This window comes from Bemisia tabaci, chromosome 1, assembly GCF_918797505.1.
Source record: "Bemisia tabaci chromosome 1, PGI_BMITA_v3".
Classification (NCBI taxonomy): domain Eukaryota; kingdom Metazoa; phylum Arthropoda; class Insecta; order Hemiptera; family Aleyrodidae; genus Bemisia; species Bemisia tabaci.
In genome coordinates, this window is record NC_092793.1 from 87,149,076 (window position 1) to 87,168,718 (window position 19,643).

Below are 19,643 nucleotides of genomic sequence, written 5' to 3' on the forward strand. Positions count from 1 at the left end.
CACTGCTTAGTCTCATGACCCAACATTCTCTGCAGTTTTACAAATTCTTTAAATTAAATTTCATTATACCTACTCTTAACTGAATAAGAGTTTCAAAAATCTAGAATCAAGATACACATGCTCATTCTGAGCCTCATGATGTGATAATTGGTATGTTGAACATGACGTAGAACAAGCAGGTTGAATTTTTCATAATAATGGATCCAAAAAGCAACGTAAAGACAACTTTGTGCAATGCTGAACTTAAAATGGGCTCAAATAGTTTTGCATTTTTCCTCCCCCCCCCCTTTCTTTCTTTGCAAAAACTTTACAAATAATAGAAATTCTATGAAGATAAGATCAAGTTATATCACACCCTATTAGGCACTGCACTCTTGGAAAATTTTATTTACCTGGCAGTAACTGTGGCCTCAGGTTAAGACTGGATGAACTGGAAAAATGAGCCCCTAGGTTTTTATAATTTCTTCAAATACCTAATTGGATAAACTTTACTGTAGCCATTAACATTTGAATTAATTTGCAGTTTGTTTTTTATGTAGGCAGCAACGCAGTTGTGTCGTTAGTTGTTTCAATTTGATTTCAATGGTTCTTACCAACCATCTCTTAGTCAATGATGAGCCTTTGTACCTGAAGCAATTAGTCAGCGATGTTTCATGGCTTCGATCTGTCATGCAAGAGCTGTCTGTCAGCACCGTATTTGCCATAGGTATTTTAAAAATAAAATAATCACCTTTTTCCCCTATTGTTTCAATGTAAGCCTGGCACCAAATGAATGAATTTTGAATTAAGCCGGAAAGCTGGACATTGTTTTAAAAGACGTATTATGAGGTTCTTAAATAAGGGTTAATTTTGCACCATTCTTGAAGTATGGCTCTAGCCGCTACCTTGGATTTTTGCTCCTAAAATCGCTATTTTTCGGTTTCTTGCCTGATAGTCGGTTAAAAAGTCATTATTTCGTGAATATACTCCTTTGCATAATTAAAGCTCATACAATTTCCGACCAGAAAGGTTGTATGCAATTGTTTCCATGCGATCCACCATTTTCGAGCTATGAGCGTTGCAAAGTAGGACTTTTATGATCAAAATCAGCCAAAACGGTACTTCCGAGTTTTCAGTGCTCTACAACTTTGCAGAAAACAATGAAAACTCATTCCGAACCCAACAGCTATGGTTTCTCAAAAAGTAATACCAAAATCCAAATGCGTGGGAGGGGGGGGGGGGTTAAGGCGACCCAATTTATGAGCGTGCGTACCATTACACATCATGCCGTACCGTGCCATGCCGTGCTGTGTTATCAGCGACTGGGAGCAACCGTGTTTTAACTATTTCTGCAACAAACTCCAGCATTAAATTTAATAATAAAGTAATGTCCCTGAATCCCACACAATTTTTTAAAAGGATTTCTTTCTTTAAAAAAACAGACAACAAATTAGAGGATTATTTTCAATTTAAAGTGGCTCCTTATCTGTTGGCTCTTTCTGAAGAATCCGTAGCGCGGGAAACATCTTAGTCTGTGATTCATGACATTTTTTTCAACCTGTGAAACTGCAGTTACATTGAAGATTCTGTTTGTGTGATTGACGTTTTATGGTGCACAAAATTGTTTGGCATCAGCAAGAAACAAACTCTCAAATAATTGATAAATATTTGGAGTATGTGTAGAAAAATTATTTCACTAACCTGACAAAGGTGTTTAATGGATATTCAGATTATAAAGCAGCAAAGGGTACTAAAACAGCGAAACGCTGTCGAAGATGAAACTCATTAGCATCTCTAGAAATTATTTTTGAAGAGAATATATCAGCGACTGAGCTACGAAGTAAATTTTTTGCAAATTGGAAAACTAATAGTCGACTGATAGCTTTACCAAGAGAGAGGTTTGATAGTGCAGGTATTAAAACTAAATAAGCAGTAGGGGATGCTGACGTGCTAATTGTAAGTATGAGTAATTGAGTTATCTTAAAATTCTTCAGTCTTAATAATCGAAAGTGAAAACTCCGATCCATTTTAGTTATCCTTACAGGTTTGTTCAACTCCAAGAAATGCCTTCATTTTTATAAGCAGGGTAAAGGAAAAAATCCTAACAAAATGTCCTCGCCAAACCAGAACGTAACTTCAGCAGATAATATTTCACGTTTAGATGCACTCATCGGTTGTGATACCATATCTGCTATTTCTAGGCAAGAAACACCTAGGCTCTTGAAATTCTTACAAAAAGAAAAGGGATTACAAGTAGCGGTTCAATTTTTCATAGAGCCCAATGCCACACCAGAGGCAGTAGCGAGTGCGGGGGAAAATGGTTTCTTTCCCTTTTCCGGTGCTCAAGGTAATGTTCCATTGAATCAATTTAGATACCAGCTTTTCACACAACGTACAATTTACAAATTCTTACGAAGCAGCCCAAAAAAATGGTAAATGAAGACAGCAAATGTGAAAAGCACGGGAAACTAGGCTGAAAACATTAAAAAACCGGAGACGTTTCGATTCACAACTGAGTCATTACAGTTGGAAAGTAACCTAAAAATTCTTCTTCTTCTGTTGGTTTACTGGCTCATATTCCAGATGTGGAACCTACAGCCATCTATAGACAAAATTTCAAACTTGGTACTAATGAAAATTTATGGGTAAGGAAATGATTAGAAGGTAGGGTATTTTGTTTATTCTAGACATCACCATTTTCATGCTTAGAGACCCTTCTAAGCGACTTCCTATACCAGGAAATACTGGGCCATGGATAACATTCAAAGTGAACATACGGTGAATTTATTTATTATAATATTTTTTTTTTTTTTTTTTTTTTTTTTTTGGGGGGGGGGGGGTTTAAGATTTATGAAGATAAGGATATCAACGACGAGTCTATGGAAAAGGATATCGGATAGTTCATTAAAGCATATAGCTAAGAAATAAGGTTGTTATAGTCTTCCTGTAAATAGTTAAAAACATTCCTTAGCAACCACTACCCGCAGCAAACCAGGTAGTGTTTACTCCTACAAAATAACTACTACAGTTGGTTATAACTTTAAAATCTAATTATTTACTATTTTTTTATTGTTTTATTATTTTTTATTATTTTTTTTTTATTTTTATTTTTTATTATTTTTTTTATTTTTATTTTTTATTTTTTTTTATTTTATTTTTTATATTTTTTTATTATTTTTTTCCTGTTAAAGATTCATATTATTGACTTTTAGAAAATTAGCGATGATTTTATATATCTTGGGAACCGGGGTGTGAAGTAAATATGAGACGTTAAATGGAGGAAAGTAGTTATTTTCGATTAGATTTCGAATCAATATATCTCGATTTATTAGATTTTGACATTCAAATAGTATATGGTTTAAGTCACCATATAGTCCACAATCGCATAAATCTGAGTCTTTCAGATTTAGTCTGTTTAAATGTGATGGGAAGTTTCCATGTCCTATTCGAAGTCTAATTAAGTTTTTTATTTCACTACGATTCCATTTTAGTTTATCAAACTAGGGTTTTCGATTAATTTTTGGGCAAATTGATTTTAACTTCTGCCCCTTCCAGGTACATTCTATCCATTCTTGGTTCCATTCAAGGTATGTTTGCTTTTTAAAATGAGGGATTAGTTGCTTGTAATAGAGCTTGTCATTGATATTATTGGCCAAAGGGAGCAGTTTTGTTAGACTGTCAGCTCTTTCATTCCCTGGGATTCCTACATGGCTAGGGATCCATAATAGCCAAATATTATTAAGCTGGTTGTGATACAGAAGTGACTTTATATCATCTATTGTTGGATGGAGGTCACAAGATTGATTAAGCATATTTTTAAGTACATTTTGGGAGTCAGAGCAAATTACTATATTTTTATGATTATTAGTTAAACTATGCATGATAGCTTTTTTGAGCTTCAGTTTCTTATATTTCAATTTTTTGTATGTTACTGTGTGGCTTCATTTCGCCTAACAAATGGACTACATTTTGCAATTAGGAACTATTATCTTTAACTCATTAGTGATAACACCTATCTGCATTGGAACACCAATAACATATACGTTGTTCGCAGAATGAGCCGGAAACAATTGTTCCCAGAGTGAGCCGAAAAAAATTGTTCCTTATTGCAAAATGTGTACCAATTTTTCTCAGAAGAGAAGAAATATCCCAAGCACTGCTTGTGTAATGTTAAAAATTTGGTATCATCTCTGCTGAGACACAAAATTTAGGTACATCCTCTACTTTTGATAATAATTTAGTTTCATTCCTTTTTCAGCAAATGTACTCAACGCGATAGAAGAGGCCATTCATCTTCATAAATCTCTTGTAAAATTATCTAATGAGAGTGCCCTTCAACTGGTTCCTGTCGATTTAGCACTCTCCTGTATCAACAAAAGCAGACTTAAAGGTAAGAATCAGTCTATTTGATCGATAAATTCTGTATGTATGTTTGATTGATCGGTTGCTAGTTACGTTCATTCTAGAATGTATTTATATATTTCCGCCGCCTTATCAATGTTCTCACTTGATCTGGAGCTTTAAGTTGAAATGGAGTTCTTGCATGCAGCAGAGATTTCCGATTGAATCGTCTCTTTTATTGCTGAAATTTTTGCACGATTAATGATGGTGTCACCGCTTCTATATTGAATCAACTCAGAGGCTGTTATAAAGGCAAAAATTTAATACACCTTTTTTCTTTCAGGTCATGAACTGACTGATGAAACTATGCTAATATCGTTACCTGTGTTTACACTTCAGCATTATGTCAATCCTTGTCTTTATTTTCTAGTCAACATGGCCCTTATTACTACAGTTCTCCAATCAAATCGAGACACATCATACTTCACTTGGGGTAGGTTTCATGATGTTTCTGATCTTATTATTTTTCTAGCGGTCCATACGTGATCCTTGGGGAACACTCGTTTCGCCCAACTAGTCTGTCCTTATATGTACATCCGTGGGCCACTTTCTGAAAAAAGTTGGTGAGTGGTATCAATCTCTTCATCATGATGCTAGAATCAGAATTTGGATGGTGATAACCTTGAAAATTGTGCAGGAAGCGCCCAAAAACAAAATGGCGGCCGCTCGGTGGCCCTTATTTTTGAAAATTCTGTATTATGATGTGTGAGGTATCGATTCCTATGCTCTTTGGGTCGTAAAATCCGAATATGATGTTTAAAATACGCTCTGGTCAAAAGAAATGTCGCAAATCCAACATTGCGGCTGGAAATACCCACCCAGCGCAAAAATAGCTGAGTTCTCGTTTGACGACAAGTGAGGCGGCCAATGATTGTATTATGTGGTCCCAGGTTTCAAAAACAGAGTTACAAAAAAAAACCCAAAATCCAACATGGCGGCCAAAATGGCAGCTGATCGAAACCTGTTTTTTTGGTATCGGCGTATGGCGTCGAGTAGGGTATCGTTTCTTATGTATTTTGGGTCACATATTACGAATATGAAGTCAAAAATTACTCTTAACCAATATTGAAGCTCGTAAATTCAACATGGCGGCTAAAATGGCAGACATGGATAGAATAAAAGCAATAGTATACAGCGGTAGTCCTGATTTAATACATTTGTGGGGTCTCTTATACCAAATGTAAAGTTAAGATCCATCTGATCACATGTATACACCTTTGCCATCCATTTTGACACTATAAATGGCTGCTACAATAGCCAATCTTAAGTGATAAAATAAATACGTGAAATGTGGATGTCGAGGTAAGTAGTCAAACCATGCATTCTCGGGATGGCTATTAAATTTTAGGGTGTACTTACGTTTTGCGAAGTGTTTTATCAGAGTAGCCGGGAGTATTCGTCTTCAAAGTCTGGAAATCGGCCGCGAATAAAAATAAAAGTACAAGTAACTCGCAAAAAGTCTTAAACTGGACCGGACGAGCGAGTAAAACTTAACACTGTTGGAAGATTTTCTGTGTGTTTGGGTAAAGAAATAATTAGCAACACAGATTAAGCATGTTTTTCAATGTATTTCCTTCAACGATTACAAAAATGTTTTTTCAATTTAAAAGTTGTGTTACATAGATTTTTCTTCAAATTACCCAAAATCAATAAATACTTATACATATTACAATGCCATACCATCTTACCTGACAATATTACCATCCCATACAATATTACCTTACCATATTACCATGCCATACCTTATTACCTTACCAATTACCATGTTACCATACCAGTTTTTCCTTAACATATTAACTTATCCAGTATAAGAGCCCCAGAGAAAATATCATGAGCTCTGATTGATTTCTCTCTTTGGGAAGCCGCTCCCGGTGTGGAAAATTTTAAAAAAATTTAAAGCAGCCATTTTTGTGCTAAATTAGTATGCAAGAATTTGAGGAAAAATTATAAAACATTTTCAAATTGGTAGAGCAACTACTCATAGATGATTTCTCATGGAATGACCCATATTGCAAAATCGCTGCTACAGTAATGAATAGATTCAAGTAGTTGATCAATATAAATAGCAGCCAACGATGCTGTGGATCAACTATAGATTCAGTTCTAATGTTTTCTTTAATCTTGATTTTTTTCTGCTTCAGATTTTGTCTTCCAAAAATTTCAATTCTTACGAAGAATCTTGGCTTTTGAATTCATCTTTTATAAAAAGAAAGAAGAAGAGGTTTGTGATGAATTTCCTAGTATCCTCTTTACATTCAGTGATTTTTTTTTCATAACTATTTTAGGTAATATTATATGAGGACTTATCTGTACCAATAGCGGATGTCGGGTTTTCACATTGTGAGAAAATCGCGTTTGAAGTTTTTGAAGCTTTGCAATTTTCCGCCCGTAGAACCGAGAGGATTCTCTTAAAGATTTTCATGAAGAGCAACTCTTCCGGTAAAAAACACACGTTTTACGATCTATGTAAGTGAAAAATTGAAGGAGTAATAGCGATTTGAAAAAAATGTGACATCCGCTATTTTTACTGCAAACACTTTTTTTATGCATGAAACAAAGTCTTCAGGAAGGGTAAGGCTTGTGAAACGATTGAAATGACCTAAAAGTAAGTCAATGCTGAGTCATTTAACAAAATTGATCAAGAAACTAAACCGTTTGTAACTTTTACAACAAAAACAAGGAACATATTCTAAAATCAGTGCAAAATTCAAAAATTCTGGCGAGACGGTCCCGATACGTATAATTTGAGTGTCAGCTACAGCCCATGGCCGGTGGGCAGGCAGTTATCGCAAGTGGGTTCAAATCTCTACAAAGTGCTGCTGCGCCGGCTGGGGAAAACAGTGGATTCTCACATCTGCTGTTTGTACAATTAACATGGTTTTCAGTTCATATCTCGCCGAAAAATTGCGCTGGAAGTCTGAAACTTTGCACAGGCATTCTTGGAGGCTCTAGATTTCGAAAAAAGCGATTGCCCAAAAAATGGCGGATGGCAGCGACCGCTATTGTTACTTATATGTCCTCATATATTTTATTTTACAAAAACCTTGTCAACAGGTGTGCTGTTGCCCATTTTTACTGCGTAGAAAAATGAGTTCTATCTCTGCAAACTCATCTCGTTTTTTCCCTGCCTCGACTCATGGTGGACTACACCAGCCTGTGGGGGCTTAGCTTTTAAGAATTCAGCTGAATCTAGCTTCTTGTTTCACCAGGACTACTGAAAAAGCACGATTACTATGCTATTTACCAGGTTCCTTCAGAGTTCTTGCCATTTTTCTATATTTTCGAAAATTTGATTCTTGAATTAAATGTATGAAGCTACCATACGGGTAGATCATCAACACTCTACAAAAAACTATGAAAACAATTTCCTTCAAATTGGCAAGAATGAAGCCAAGAACCATCAGAGTATGGTGAAAAGATGAAATTTGGAAAAATTTGTCTCTGAAGCCAGTATAAGAGAAAATCTGTTTTTCCCTACTCTAATGCATAGGAGATAAGAAGTTTTTCCTCGCGTTACGCCGCCGCGCAGCGCCCGGCAGCAAGAGTCAGTCATGTTTGTTTCGCCCTGCACGCAGTCTACAAGCTCTACTTACCCCCACTCCTTCAATTTTCGACTTCTCATCTGTTATATGTCTCATTCTGCTCTAAAAGATTCACATTAAGCGTAACATTTAATACATTTAAGTAAGCTTTTAGTCCTAGAAGTGAAAGTGAACGTTCCTATAGGCCTTGTCTCCAAGGGAAGTTTTCATGGGATTTGTCCCAAGTTCGAATCGCAGGAATGAAACTTCTGGGATTTTTCCCAGTTACCATCTCCACGGGACGAGGCTCATACGGTCCTGCGACTAGATTGCGCGGGAAGATAAATTAGATAAAGTCGAGTATTTAACCGGGATGAAAATAATAATTGCACTCAATTGACAATTAGACACATTATTTTAACTAAACAAACCTGAATAATGGAGTATTCAGCAAAATATCGCACAATTCGTTTACACTTCTTCTTCCTCTCTCAGTGGGTCCTAGGAGTACAAGGACCGTACTTGGTACTTGGAAAAATATTGATCAACTCAATATTTTTCCCAACTTCGTAAGTGGGATTTTTCCCTGGCACAAATCTCGTGAAAAGGCCCGTGGAGACAATAGTCCAGGCAATTGGGCATCAAATAGGGGCTCTTGGGGAAAATTTCCCGGAAAACTTTTTGATGAGTGATTCCTATGTATTTTTGGACGCTGAATCCAAATTTCGCATTTGTGTAAAGATCTTTTCGCCGCTAAAGCCGCCATTTTGAAAAAATGGCCTAAAATCTCAGTTTTTGAAAATATCTCGCTTAATTTTGATTTTTTGACCAAAGTAGTTATTTTCAAAAATAAACTCCGTTCAATTCTAAAGAAAAGATGCCCTTATCAATTTTTTGATATGACTGAAATTTAAGCCGCCAGAGCGCGCTGAAAAAACCGCCAGAGCGCGCTGAAAAAACCGCCAAAATTCGAATTTCGCGAAACTTGCGCTTTTCTCGTGAATAACTTTTCTCGGGGCGACTCTACGTGAAAAATCTTAACTATCAAACTTATAGAGCAACAAATGTGATACTAGGAGTTGCTTTTTTTAATTTTTCTTAATCCTGGACGGCACAGACAAGCTTTTGAAGTTGCACTGAAAACCGAGCATGGACAGGGTTCGCCAGTATCTGCGAAATTACTCTTCTGTGGACTTTTCTAGGGGGCTTATTTACGAGTCAGATTGTAAAATTTCATTGGAAGGTGACCCCCCCCCCCCCCCCCCGAAGACCCCCCAATATTAAATGTCTCAAATTACCCCCCCCCCCTCCCCACTCTGGCAATTACCGCTATTGGCGCCATTTATTTTAGTGTATAAAACGTGAATGCAATGATTTCATCGGTGATATTTCGAGGAACAATAATTCATCCGGTAATTTCTATAAGTTCTCATGAATAATTGCCTCTTATTGTACGGGAATAGGGGAAATGGACGGAAAAAAGCCTACTTTGAAGTAGACGGACTGTATTATTACATTTGCATAGCTTTTTAAAGTTTCAAATAAAAACATTTCAGAGTTGTCTTAATTTTCACAAATTAAGCATTTTTTGAAGAAATTGTATTGTGCATACAAAGTTATAAAATGCAAATCATTCATCTACGTAATTATTTTCTACAGCGTATTGTAGATAGTCCTGAATTTTTCGTGAGATCAGATTGTGGCACATCTGAATTCTTGCTTTTTTGATCGGATGGTTCCGGATCAACATGTTGCACTGCTTTGCTTGAGCGCAGTACCCTTGTTGCTGGTTCCTCAATTTCCAGGTCACTTTCGTCATATTCACTTTCTGTTTCATATTTTTGATCAGGCACTGGCGTCGATGGCGTAGATGAGCCAGGTTCACAATCCTAATTGAATTGGGACGTGCGAAAACCGCTAATGTCCATTTTTCCAAGCTTAAGTTTTTTTGAGTTCATATTACTTTTCGGAGTTGGTTGTAACCACAAAAATGGCGTTAAAACTCATCCTGGATTTCCTAGATTTCCTTGATCTCAAAATGAGTCCTTTCATCACTTTTATGGTTGTATCGACTCTTTAAAAATATTATGAACTCCAAAATACTTAAGACTGGAAAAATGGACATTAGCGGTTTTCGCACGTCCCGATTCAATTATCATCTAAGAATGTCATAATTTTCGGTTCATCGATGTCTCCTTCCTCTTCCTCTCCGTGTAGGGTATCTTCCATTTGAGAATTATCGCAGGATTGATTGCACATCTGACAGAGAATGGTGCATCGTAAGCCATTTTTACGGCACCCACAAGTCTTGCTGCAACCTTTCTTGCACTTGCAGGCAATTAGCTTTAAAATATTTTCGGGAGCTGATGAATCCAAAGTTGTTAAAGGCGTTAGCCCATTTTTGGTGGCTTTCCAGCCCCAATTGCAAGGATCCTTCTCGCCGTGCCACTCCTGGACCTGCAAATAAGTTCGGAATGCATGCTCTGCTGCAGCGTCCTCAGTTGGTGGCAAAGACCCAAGGTTCTGTTTATTTTGAAATGAAGATTTTATAAAGCAGTCGTATCTGTACATATTAAGAGAAACTTCCTCAAAGTCTTTCTGGCCATAAAGTGCAAGAAACAGCTTCTAGCCTGCAGCAGAAATGATTTCACGTGTTGATTTCGAGTCTTTAAATTCCTCTGCATATTTGATTAATTAGTGATTTTTTTTAAAAAAATATTCAATAATTTGACTTTTCCTTGATTGATAATTCCCGAGGTAGTATCACACCCAGTAAAAGCGTGAATTAAAAGAATAATATCCGCGATTATTTCATCGCCAACACTTTCTCGGTTGTACAAGACTTGGGGCTTATAGCTTATAGTCATAGCTTGTAAGCTTAAGTTGCAACTTGTCGATGGACATTCATTCGTCTCCGACAGAGGTTGCTATGATGTATTGATGTATAAGAAAGGTCATGCAAATCAGTGTTTCCATTTTTTTTCCATGTGTTGTAAATTAACTTAACATAAACTTTTGCTCGAAATATCACCGATGAAATCATTGTATTCACGTTTTATACACTAAAATGAATTTCGCCAATAGCGGTAATTGCCAGAGTGGGGAGGGGGGGGGGTAATTTGAGACATTTAATATTGGGGGGTCTTCGGGGGGGGGGAGGGGTCACCTTCCAATGAAATTTTACAATCTGACTCGTAAATAAGCCCCCTAGAAAAGTCCACAGAAGAGTAATTTCGCAGATACTGGCGAACCCTGTCCATGCTCGGTTTTCAGTGCAACTTCAAAAGCTTGTCTGTGCCGTCCAGGATTAAGAAAAATTAAAAAAAGCAACTCCTAGTATCACATTTGTTGCTCTATAAGTTTGATAGTTAAGATTTTTCACGTAGAGTCGCCCCCAGAAAAGTTATTCACGAGAAAAGCGCAAGTTTCGCGAAATTCGAATTTTGGCGGTTTTTTCAGCGCGCTCTGGCGGCTTAAATTTCAGTCATATCAAAAAATTGATAAGGGCATCTTTTCTTTAGAATTGAATGTAGTTTATTTTTGAAAATAACTACTTTGGTCAAAAAATCAAAATTAAGCGAGATATTTTCAAAAACTGAGATATTAGGCCATTTTTTCAAAATGGCGGCTTTAGCGGCGAAAAGATCTTTACACAAATGCGAAATTTGGATTCAGCGTCCAAAAATACACAGGAATCACTCATCAAAAAGTTTTCCGGAAAATTTTCCCCAAGAACTTCCCTATTGCCTGGACTACAAGGCCTACCTCTGAGTGATAAGTTATTATCGTTTTTCCTTCACCTACATCTTTTGTCCCCACTGCTCAGCAGTTTCATTTCAGACCATGCAGGGATTAGTATTACGGGCGAGTGTATCAGCATTTGACCAGATTATGTCTTATAAATTAAGGGATAGATTTTTCCCTTCTAATTTTTTTTGTTCTATTCCTTTTTTTTATCTCTTCTGTTTCGTTGTTTCTCTTCCGCTTTTGTCTTGCTTTCTTAATTTTTCATATATTTATCATTTTTTATATACCCTCATCTATACCTCTCTCTTTCGACTTTCTTCTTTCTCCCCTCTTTTTATCTAGTTTTTCTTTCTCTTTTATTTCTTCCATCTTTAATTTAATGTTTCTCCATTATTTTGAGCGCTCTATGCTATTCCGGGCTCATTGAAATACGCCGCGAGGCGGCCAGTAGATCTAGATGCTAGCCCTATTGTACCTGGGATATTTTAAAAACCTCTTCGTGACAGGAACGTAGTTGTATTTTCTCATCGTGATAATTAAACGTGGAGACCGTTTAGAGTGCTGGTAACAACTTTTGAATTAATGCCAAGAACAAAGGAATCTATTATGACCCTTTATGTCCTGCTAAAGCTCTCTAATATTTACGTAGCTACCAATTATCTTAGAGCAGATCGCTGTTTGAAAATATTATTTTGGGTTACACGTGCAAGCTGCAAGGCCATGTAAAAGGGTTTCCGATTGGCTGTCATTTCGGCCAAGCGCGGGGCAATGAAGGCCAAGATACACCAGCAAGTTACAAACGCTTGTTGAAACGACTGTATGGTGTCCAACGACCCACCAATCATTGCTATGACGTGACGAGACGCTAATCGTTGGGTTCTCTGTGTTCTTCTCCTCCTTCATGGCGATACAGCAGTCCTACATCCCGTATCTCGGCTCCTTCATCATCGATTTTCGTGAAACTTGGTTAATGGGGGTATTTCTCGACGAGAAACTCGAATATTTAGTCACTTTTTCGAAATTCGCAAATCCAAGATGGCGGATGTGGCCTAAAATGCTATCTCGGCTCCTATTTAATGGATGTTCGTAAAACACGGTGCCAGCCCTAGTAGCAGAGCTAAATTCACAGTATATATACGAAGTATAACCGTTATATAAAGAGCGTATTTATATAAGGAATGTATAATCAAAATATAACAGTTGTATAAAATATATACAAAGAGCGTACTTATATAAAAGACGTATAACTGAAGTATAACGGTTATATAAAGCATTTTTACAAATAACTTCTATATAAACTAATTCTAAAGGTTATTCGCGCAATTTAAAAAATTATTTGATTAATAACGGTTATACGACGGCGGTTTCCTTTGCACATCCCGTTACTTAACCGTTATATAACCGTTATATAAGTGGTATACTTTCGTCAAAATTTTTTTTATATAAACCTGCTACTAGGGAGGGGGTATTTTTCGACGAGAAACTCGAATATTTAGTTACTTTTTCGAAACCTCGCAAATCCAAGATTGTGGATGAGGCCCAAGTTGCTATTTTAGCTTCTGAAATTAATAAATTTATTTTTGTCAAACTTGGTCCCGTTGTCTCAAGAAGCCTATGAGTTGTGCTTAAACTCTCTCATTGGGTCAGATTAATGTTCACTTTATTTGCAGGTAACCCTAAATCAAGCAAACGCAAGCTGTGATGATGGAAGTTGCTTTGAACTACGAAAAATATCGATTTTGAATCGATTTTTTTTAATTTTTTGTCTATATCTTGCGTTTTCCTGATAGTAATGTTGAAGGGAAGAGAAACTTTAAATTAATGTCAATTAATTTTACTTGGCGTCTAATATTTGGAATATCATTTTATTTTAGGCGAGGAATGTTTATATTTTTAGCTTGGCAGCTCATATTTACATGGAAATGTTTTTTGTGGGATTAATATAACTCACAATTATTTTAAGGCGTTTCTATAATTCGTTCAGTAACTAAAAGCCAGGATATGCCTGAATGTGACTATGCAGATATATGCTTATGGCGCGCTCCTCCAACACCACGTGCTGGATTTACCAGCTTGTTTCCTCTCTCTTCCTCCTTATTTTCTTTCTTATTTGCTCCGACCTCTCTTTACAGGCCTCTCTTTACAGTTTTTTTTTCACATGGCAACCCCCTTTTTGTGAAACATCGATCGAAAGGGAATAAAAAGTGACAATTTTTGGCGCTAAGTGCAAGTCAAAATCTTGATTTTTGACCAAATGGCGGCCAGTCAAAGTTCAACATTACAGAACTTTGACATCTCCGTTTTTGTTGACGGATTGGGATGAAATCTAGCATCCCAGGGTTTTATGGGACGTAAAAAACGATTCAGGCATTCATTTTCTGAAAAATTCTGTTCTTTCAAAATGGCGGCGGTCAAAATGACGACCTACAGCCGTAAGAGAATATTTAGACTGCTAATCGGTGGATTTGCTGACACTTGGTATTCGGGGGTGGTTTGGCACGAGAAAAACGAATCCTCGATTGGATTTTTGAAATTTCGAACAACTTCAAAATGGCGGTGGAAACTTGGTACTGCGGACCATACGGACGGATTTGCATGACACCCGTGGTCTTGTCGGTTTCTGGTTCGAAAAAAAATTACTTTCTCGCACTATAGTCTTGAAATGCGATATACTTTCACAATGGCGGCCGAGTTCCATGCAAATCCATCCGTAAACGTCCGTAATTCCAAGTTTCCACCATTTTGAAGTTATTCAGAATTTTAAAAATCCAATGAAAGATTCATTTTTTTCGTGACGAAGTACCCGCGGATACCTAATTTCATGCAAATCTACCTATAAGCAGCCTAAATATTCTCTTACGGCTCTAGGTCGCCATTTTGACCGCCGCCATTTTGAAAACGACAGAATTTTCCAGATAATGAGTGCCTGAATCGTTTTTCTCTTCCCATAAAACCCTCGAATGTTAGACTTCATCCCAATCCGTCAACCAAAACGGAGATTTCAAAGTTCTGTTATTTTGAACTTTGACTGGCCGCCATTTGGTCAAAAATCAAGATTTTGACTTGCACTTTGCGCCAAAAATTGTCATTTTTTATTCTCTACGATTAATGTGTCGCAAAAGGGGGGTTGCCATTTGAAAAAAAAACTTGGAGTTCGTAGTTTCTCATCGCGGAGACCCGAAAATGTTGAGGGGCCACATTGATCAATGAACATTCCCCAAAGTTTTGTTTCAAAATATTAATTAGGTAAAATTTTAGCGGAGGTGGAAGGGACTTTTGGGACACCTCGTATAATCATCTCTTTATATCACTTTATCTTTCTTTTCTTTTTATATAATTTTCAGTCAGAATGAAGTGGCTCGCAGAGCTAGTCGCGTAGCAAGCGCGGAGCAATAGCCTTGGGTTCTTAGGGGCGGGAGCCTTTAAATAACTGTGATGGCTGTCTAAAGGGAGCCCAGAAGTGTAAAATAAATATACATTTTCATGAACTTTTCTAACTTTGGCACACATATTACTTACCATGCTGTCCAATTGCGATCGAACTTATGATCATCCTTTTTGCCGCATTTCTTTATGTTGTCAAATGCTTTATATCAATTGATTTCATTTTGTGAAAGAATCTGTAAGATTTTTGGTTCATTTAGGATCAGTTTCGTAACTATTTCTTCAGGCAAACCTCATTGCCGGCAAGCCTCCTCAGTCAGGTGCATTCCTTATGTGTAGCACACCTACCTATTGTTTGTTTCTTAACATCATTCGATACAAATTTTTCTCAATTACCTGTAACGTATTTGAGTTCAATCTTTTTTCACTTATTTGTCATTTCTTTTATTCACGTTTACCTGTTTGTATTAATTTTCCGTATAAATTATTCAATTTGGAAACTTTTAAAATCTTTAAAACTCTTCACATAAATTTTAAAAAAAATATTCGTAAATTTATGGTTTTCTAAGGCAATAACATATTTAAATCCTTGGGAATTTAAGTTTAAAGACACGCTATGACCTTTCCGCCAAATTTTTATTATCATCATGTTGGTTGAGTCCATCATCAATGTATGAAATTTTTCACTTGGAGTAAGATCAATGATTGCATAACTTGGTCTTAAAGAAGTGGAGGCCAAGTTTAGGGATATTGATGTTGTAAGTCGGCAATCAAACAACTTGGTTTGCAACGTCGCAGACTTGCTATCATACTTTATTTTTTAAACGGAAAACCACTCAACGGGAATTCTTTAAAACTGCCGTGTTTTTCCTCTCTGAGCGAAGAAAATTCTGCAAAAACTTCAAGGAATGATGTCAGTTTGTTCTCCTTTAAAAAATAACATAGAGGCGGAGATTTTCAGACACCGCAACGGAGATTTATGATTGGGGACTTGCGCCATCGATATGTAACAATCCATTTGCCAATTTGTTTTTATTAGACCTTTTGGAATCTTTGTTCAAAATCGTTTGATCTTAGCCTTCCCACCTATCACTAACATAATGCAAAGTCAGCTCCGCAGGTATGTTGCTGTGTGTTGAGACTACATCTAGGGAAACGAGGCAAAATTTAATTGGGAATTTCAGTCGTAGACAAATTTAAAGAATGAACCTCTATTAAGAAATTCCGTGCCACCAATAGTGTGTGATAAAAGTCGGGAAATAAAGGTCGAGGCTGCATGAAATGGTGAGTTAGTGGTATGCACCTATGTGTAAGTACTCTTATTTTTTTTTTACAGGATTTTCTTGAAGCTTTAAAGAAATTAGAGCTCCTGAACATGATTGAGGAACAAGAGGACGGTCGATTATGTCCTGGAAATCACTTTAAATTACAAGCCCTCCTGTGCAATCTGTTCTACCCATTCCTATCAAGCTATCTGTGTACAATGAAATGCCTCCCGAATGTAAGTGTTTCCCTTTCCCAGACAACAATTAATGTGTTCCAAATTCTTGAACAATATTCTATGGTTTTCAATACATAAAAATATTTTAACAGTAGTTAGTATACTTAGAATTTTTCCAGTATTTTCTACAAATATTATTAAAGGTGGATTGCCGCATGTAACAGTGTTACAAAATGGCATTTATTTTTCTGACCGTTGCAATCATGGGTGGCGGTAGCTACCTCCAAACTAACTATAGAGGGTCTAAACCATTGAATACAATAGAGGCGCAATACACTGGAGTGCCGATGAAGTCAATCCGTGAACGGGCCATTCCAAGCCCCTTGTTTGCCAGAAAGTGGAAACCATCTGGGAACCGTTCGGCATTTTTTAACATGGCTGCTTATGGGAGAATCGCGGGCTGTGAGTGACTCTCGGGCTTTATTGGAGCCACATTCCTGTCACTACTATTTTGATTGCATTCAAGAAAGTTCCAGAAACTAATGCCACTCATCGTGTTGCAACTTTCCTCTAAAAGTCCAAGCATATTCTAGAAAACTCTCAAAAGGACACAGCGAGGGCATCAACTTAGTTGCGCATCGCCTGGAGAAAATTTGAGACTTCGAAAAAATTCGAGAAAAGCTATTTTCAGTCATGACACCTTACGAAAGTCCGAGAAAATTCTATGAAGTTCTGGAGAGGATTAATGAAGGTCATTGTTTTTTTAACTGTCACCTAAATGATGAAAATTCAAGAGAGTTCTAGAAGAATCCAGAGACAGTTACCACCGTTCTTTTAGTCCGTTCATTAGTCGTCTTAAAACTCTTTTGTCTAAATAGTATTCAGTTACGCCTTTCACGCCGTTTTCATCGCTGTTGCATTCTAGTAACAGTTTCGCTAGCATTTGATCGTAATGTAAAATCAATCGTCCATAAAATTGCATGGGGGTTTCGCTTGGTTTCTGAGACATTACTCCCAGCTCTTCACCTAGAGTAGCTGAATCTCTTTTACCATCATAGGCCAGTATCTAACCTTTCTTTCAAGGCCGGCCAAATTTGATAATTTCCTGAGCCAATTTGGTGTGCAACCGCTCTTTTTAATTTTGCTTCACATTGAAGGAGAAACGGTACCAAATGATTATTAAATCTAGTGACTTCATATTCTGCGGCTAAGTAATCGAGTGCTCTTAAAAATCTCGGTAGCTGCTCAATTTTTCCATCGAATGAGGGAACTACTTCGAAGTCCTTATCATTAAACTTTTCTCTCTTTAACGTTGGCATTGGCATCAAAATAATTTTAAACAAACTTTCAATTTCAATCCTAATATTAAGGGTCTGGACCTATGTCAGTTCAAACCTGAGTTAATCAGATGGAAGGAATGGAACAAGAAGAATTTGACGACCATGAAATCGAAGAATCAACCAAGGATTACTAAAGTGTAAAGAGCTTGATGCAAAAACGGCTTTTTTCGCCCCCTCTGGAATTTCTTCAGACTTTTTCTTGTCATTACTCATACTTAAACGCTTCTTTTCCCAAATTTTCAGACCCCCAAAAAATTTTGGGAGGTGCCAGGGGGGGTGGAAGGCAAAACCTTTGAACCTTGATATCTCTCGAACGAAGAAAAATCGAGGTCCGGTTTGAACGAAAAATTGTCTATAATTGCATACTTTTTGATTTTGAAGGTTAAAATCCTGAAATCACATTTTTAAGTTAATATTTGTGTTTTTTTCCAGTTTTTGGGTCTCGAAAATTTCTGTTAAGCAAAGAACTTACAAAGATCTCAATTTTTTATTCGAACCAAAACTAGTTTTTTAAATGGTTCATTTTTCCGCATCCAACGAGTGGTCCATTAAGCTAGGGAACCAAACGGTTCCGGAGTTATGAGCGATTGAAGTTTCAGCTCTACGCGCACTGGCGCAAAATCCATAGGCGGTTAGAAGGGGGAAGGGGGAGGCGTAGGTGGCTTGGGTCCTTCTTCCCGTTTACCGGTAAAAAAGGAGGAAGACCATCACCCCCATTTGGTTTAACTTTCCTAAGGATTATTGTCATTCGAAGTCTTTAGAACTTTTCACTGTTTATACTGTCACAATAAATCGATTTAATTTTACATGGATTAGTGCCCTTCTTGTCCCTGGACGGGCACTTTTATTAAGTGCATAATATCTAAATACCTCATAGTAATTTTGCACTGTAATAGAGCGTACCAAATGGCAATACCGTCTGACGTATTTACACCTCATTCTAGTGACGCAGATTGTGACAATGAATCATTTAAACCTCACTTTAAGTGATTCTGATTCATTCGTCCCAAATTACAAACTACATAATATATAATAAAACGAATATGAAGAGAATAATGGTCGAAAACCGCCAAAAACAATTTTACATAATCTTGGCAACATTGCAATGCAGTTAGTTCCTTATTTTTGAGCTCGGTACATGAATTCATTTGAAACCTCCATCAACTTCATTTCATTAGTCAATTAGATCGTTCGTCAGACGGAAAAAGGAAGCAATAGCCAACAATGCGAAAATGCCAATTTCTGCTCTTTTTCCGAAGTTTTGCACCCTTCAGCGAGTTTAATTTTGCCATGGGCTAGAAATGTTTACAAACAATTTTATATGAACTTTAATGAGGATTAATTTTGAAAATGACTAATTTTGTGGTCAGATCAACTCCTCGCGAGTTACGCGAAAAAAGCTAATTATAGGTCATTTTTGCGAAATTTGACAACTTTCCGGTCCGAATTTTTTGGTGCAAAGTTGAAATTCGGACTCAGCGTCCAAACTTACATAGGAATCTCTGAAAATATTGCTACCCGAGATTTTTGCAGGCTTATTTGCCTGGATCAAAAGACATTGCTTGTGTTACGGAAGGCGTGACAACTTTTAAAAATTTGCATGCCGATGAATGTTAGCACCGACCCGCATCGATGAGTTCGTGCGTCCCAAATGCGCACATCTGCGCATGTGCAGTACCTAGCGGTTCTGGTGAATTTTTGTCAGACTGTGAGGCTTTTTTTTTTTCTCGGTTTGTAATTATTTCGGAAAAGTGAAACTTTGCGTTGCAATTCGGTTGTAAACTTACATGTTCTCCAACTTTTATCCTTAGAAATTTTGTCTGAAAATAG

The 19,643-nt window shown here is 37.0% G+C and overlaps 1 protein-coding gene across 5 annotated transcripts in view; it reads left to right on the forward strand.

Moving 5' to 3' along the window:
* The window catches only part of Gnpat (dihydroxyacetone phosphate acyltransferase), a 76,355-nt gene that overhangs the window by 39,029 nt on the left and 17,683 nt on the right, over nt 1–19,643 (forward strand). For all 5 annotated transcript variants that reach the window (XM_019045548.2, XM_019045549.2, XM_019045547.2 and 2 more), the window contains 5 exons: nt 540–706; nt 4,238–4,369; nt 4,664–4,813; nt 6,522–6,601; nt 16,369–16,533. In XM_019045548.2, the coding sequence (XP_018901093.2) occupies nt 540–706; nt 4,238–4,369; nt 4,664–4,813; nt 6,522–6,601; nt 16,369–16,533 (694 nt within the window). The remainder of the gene's footprint in view (nt 1–539; nt 707–4,237; nt 4,370–4,663; nt 4,814–6,521; nt 6,602–16,368; nt 16,534–19,643) is intronic.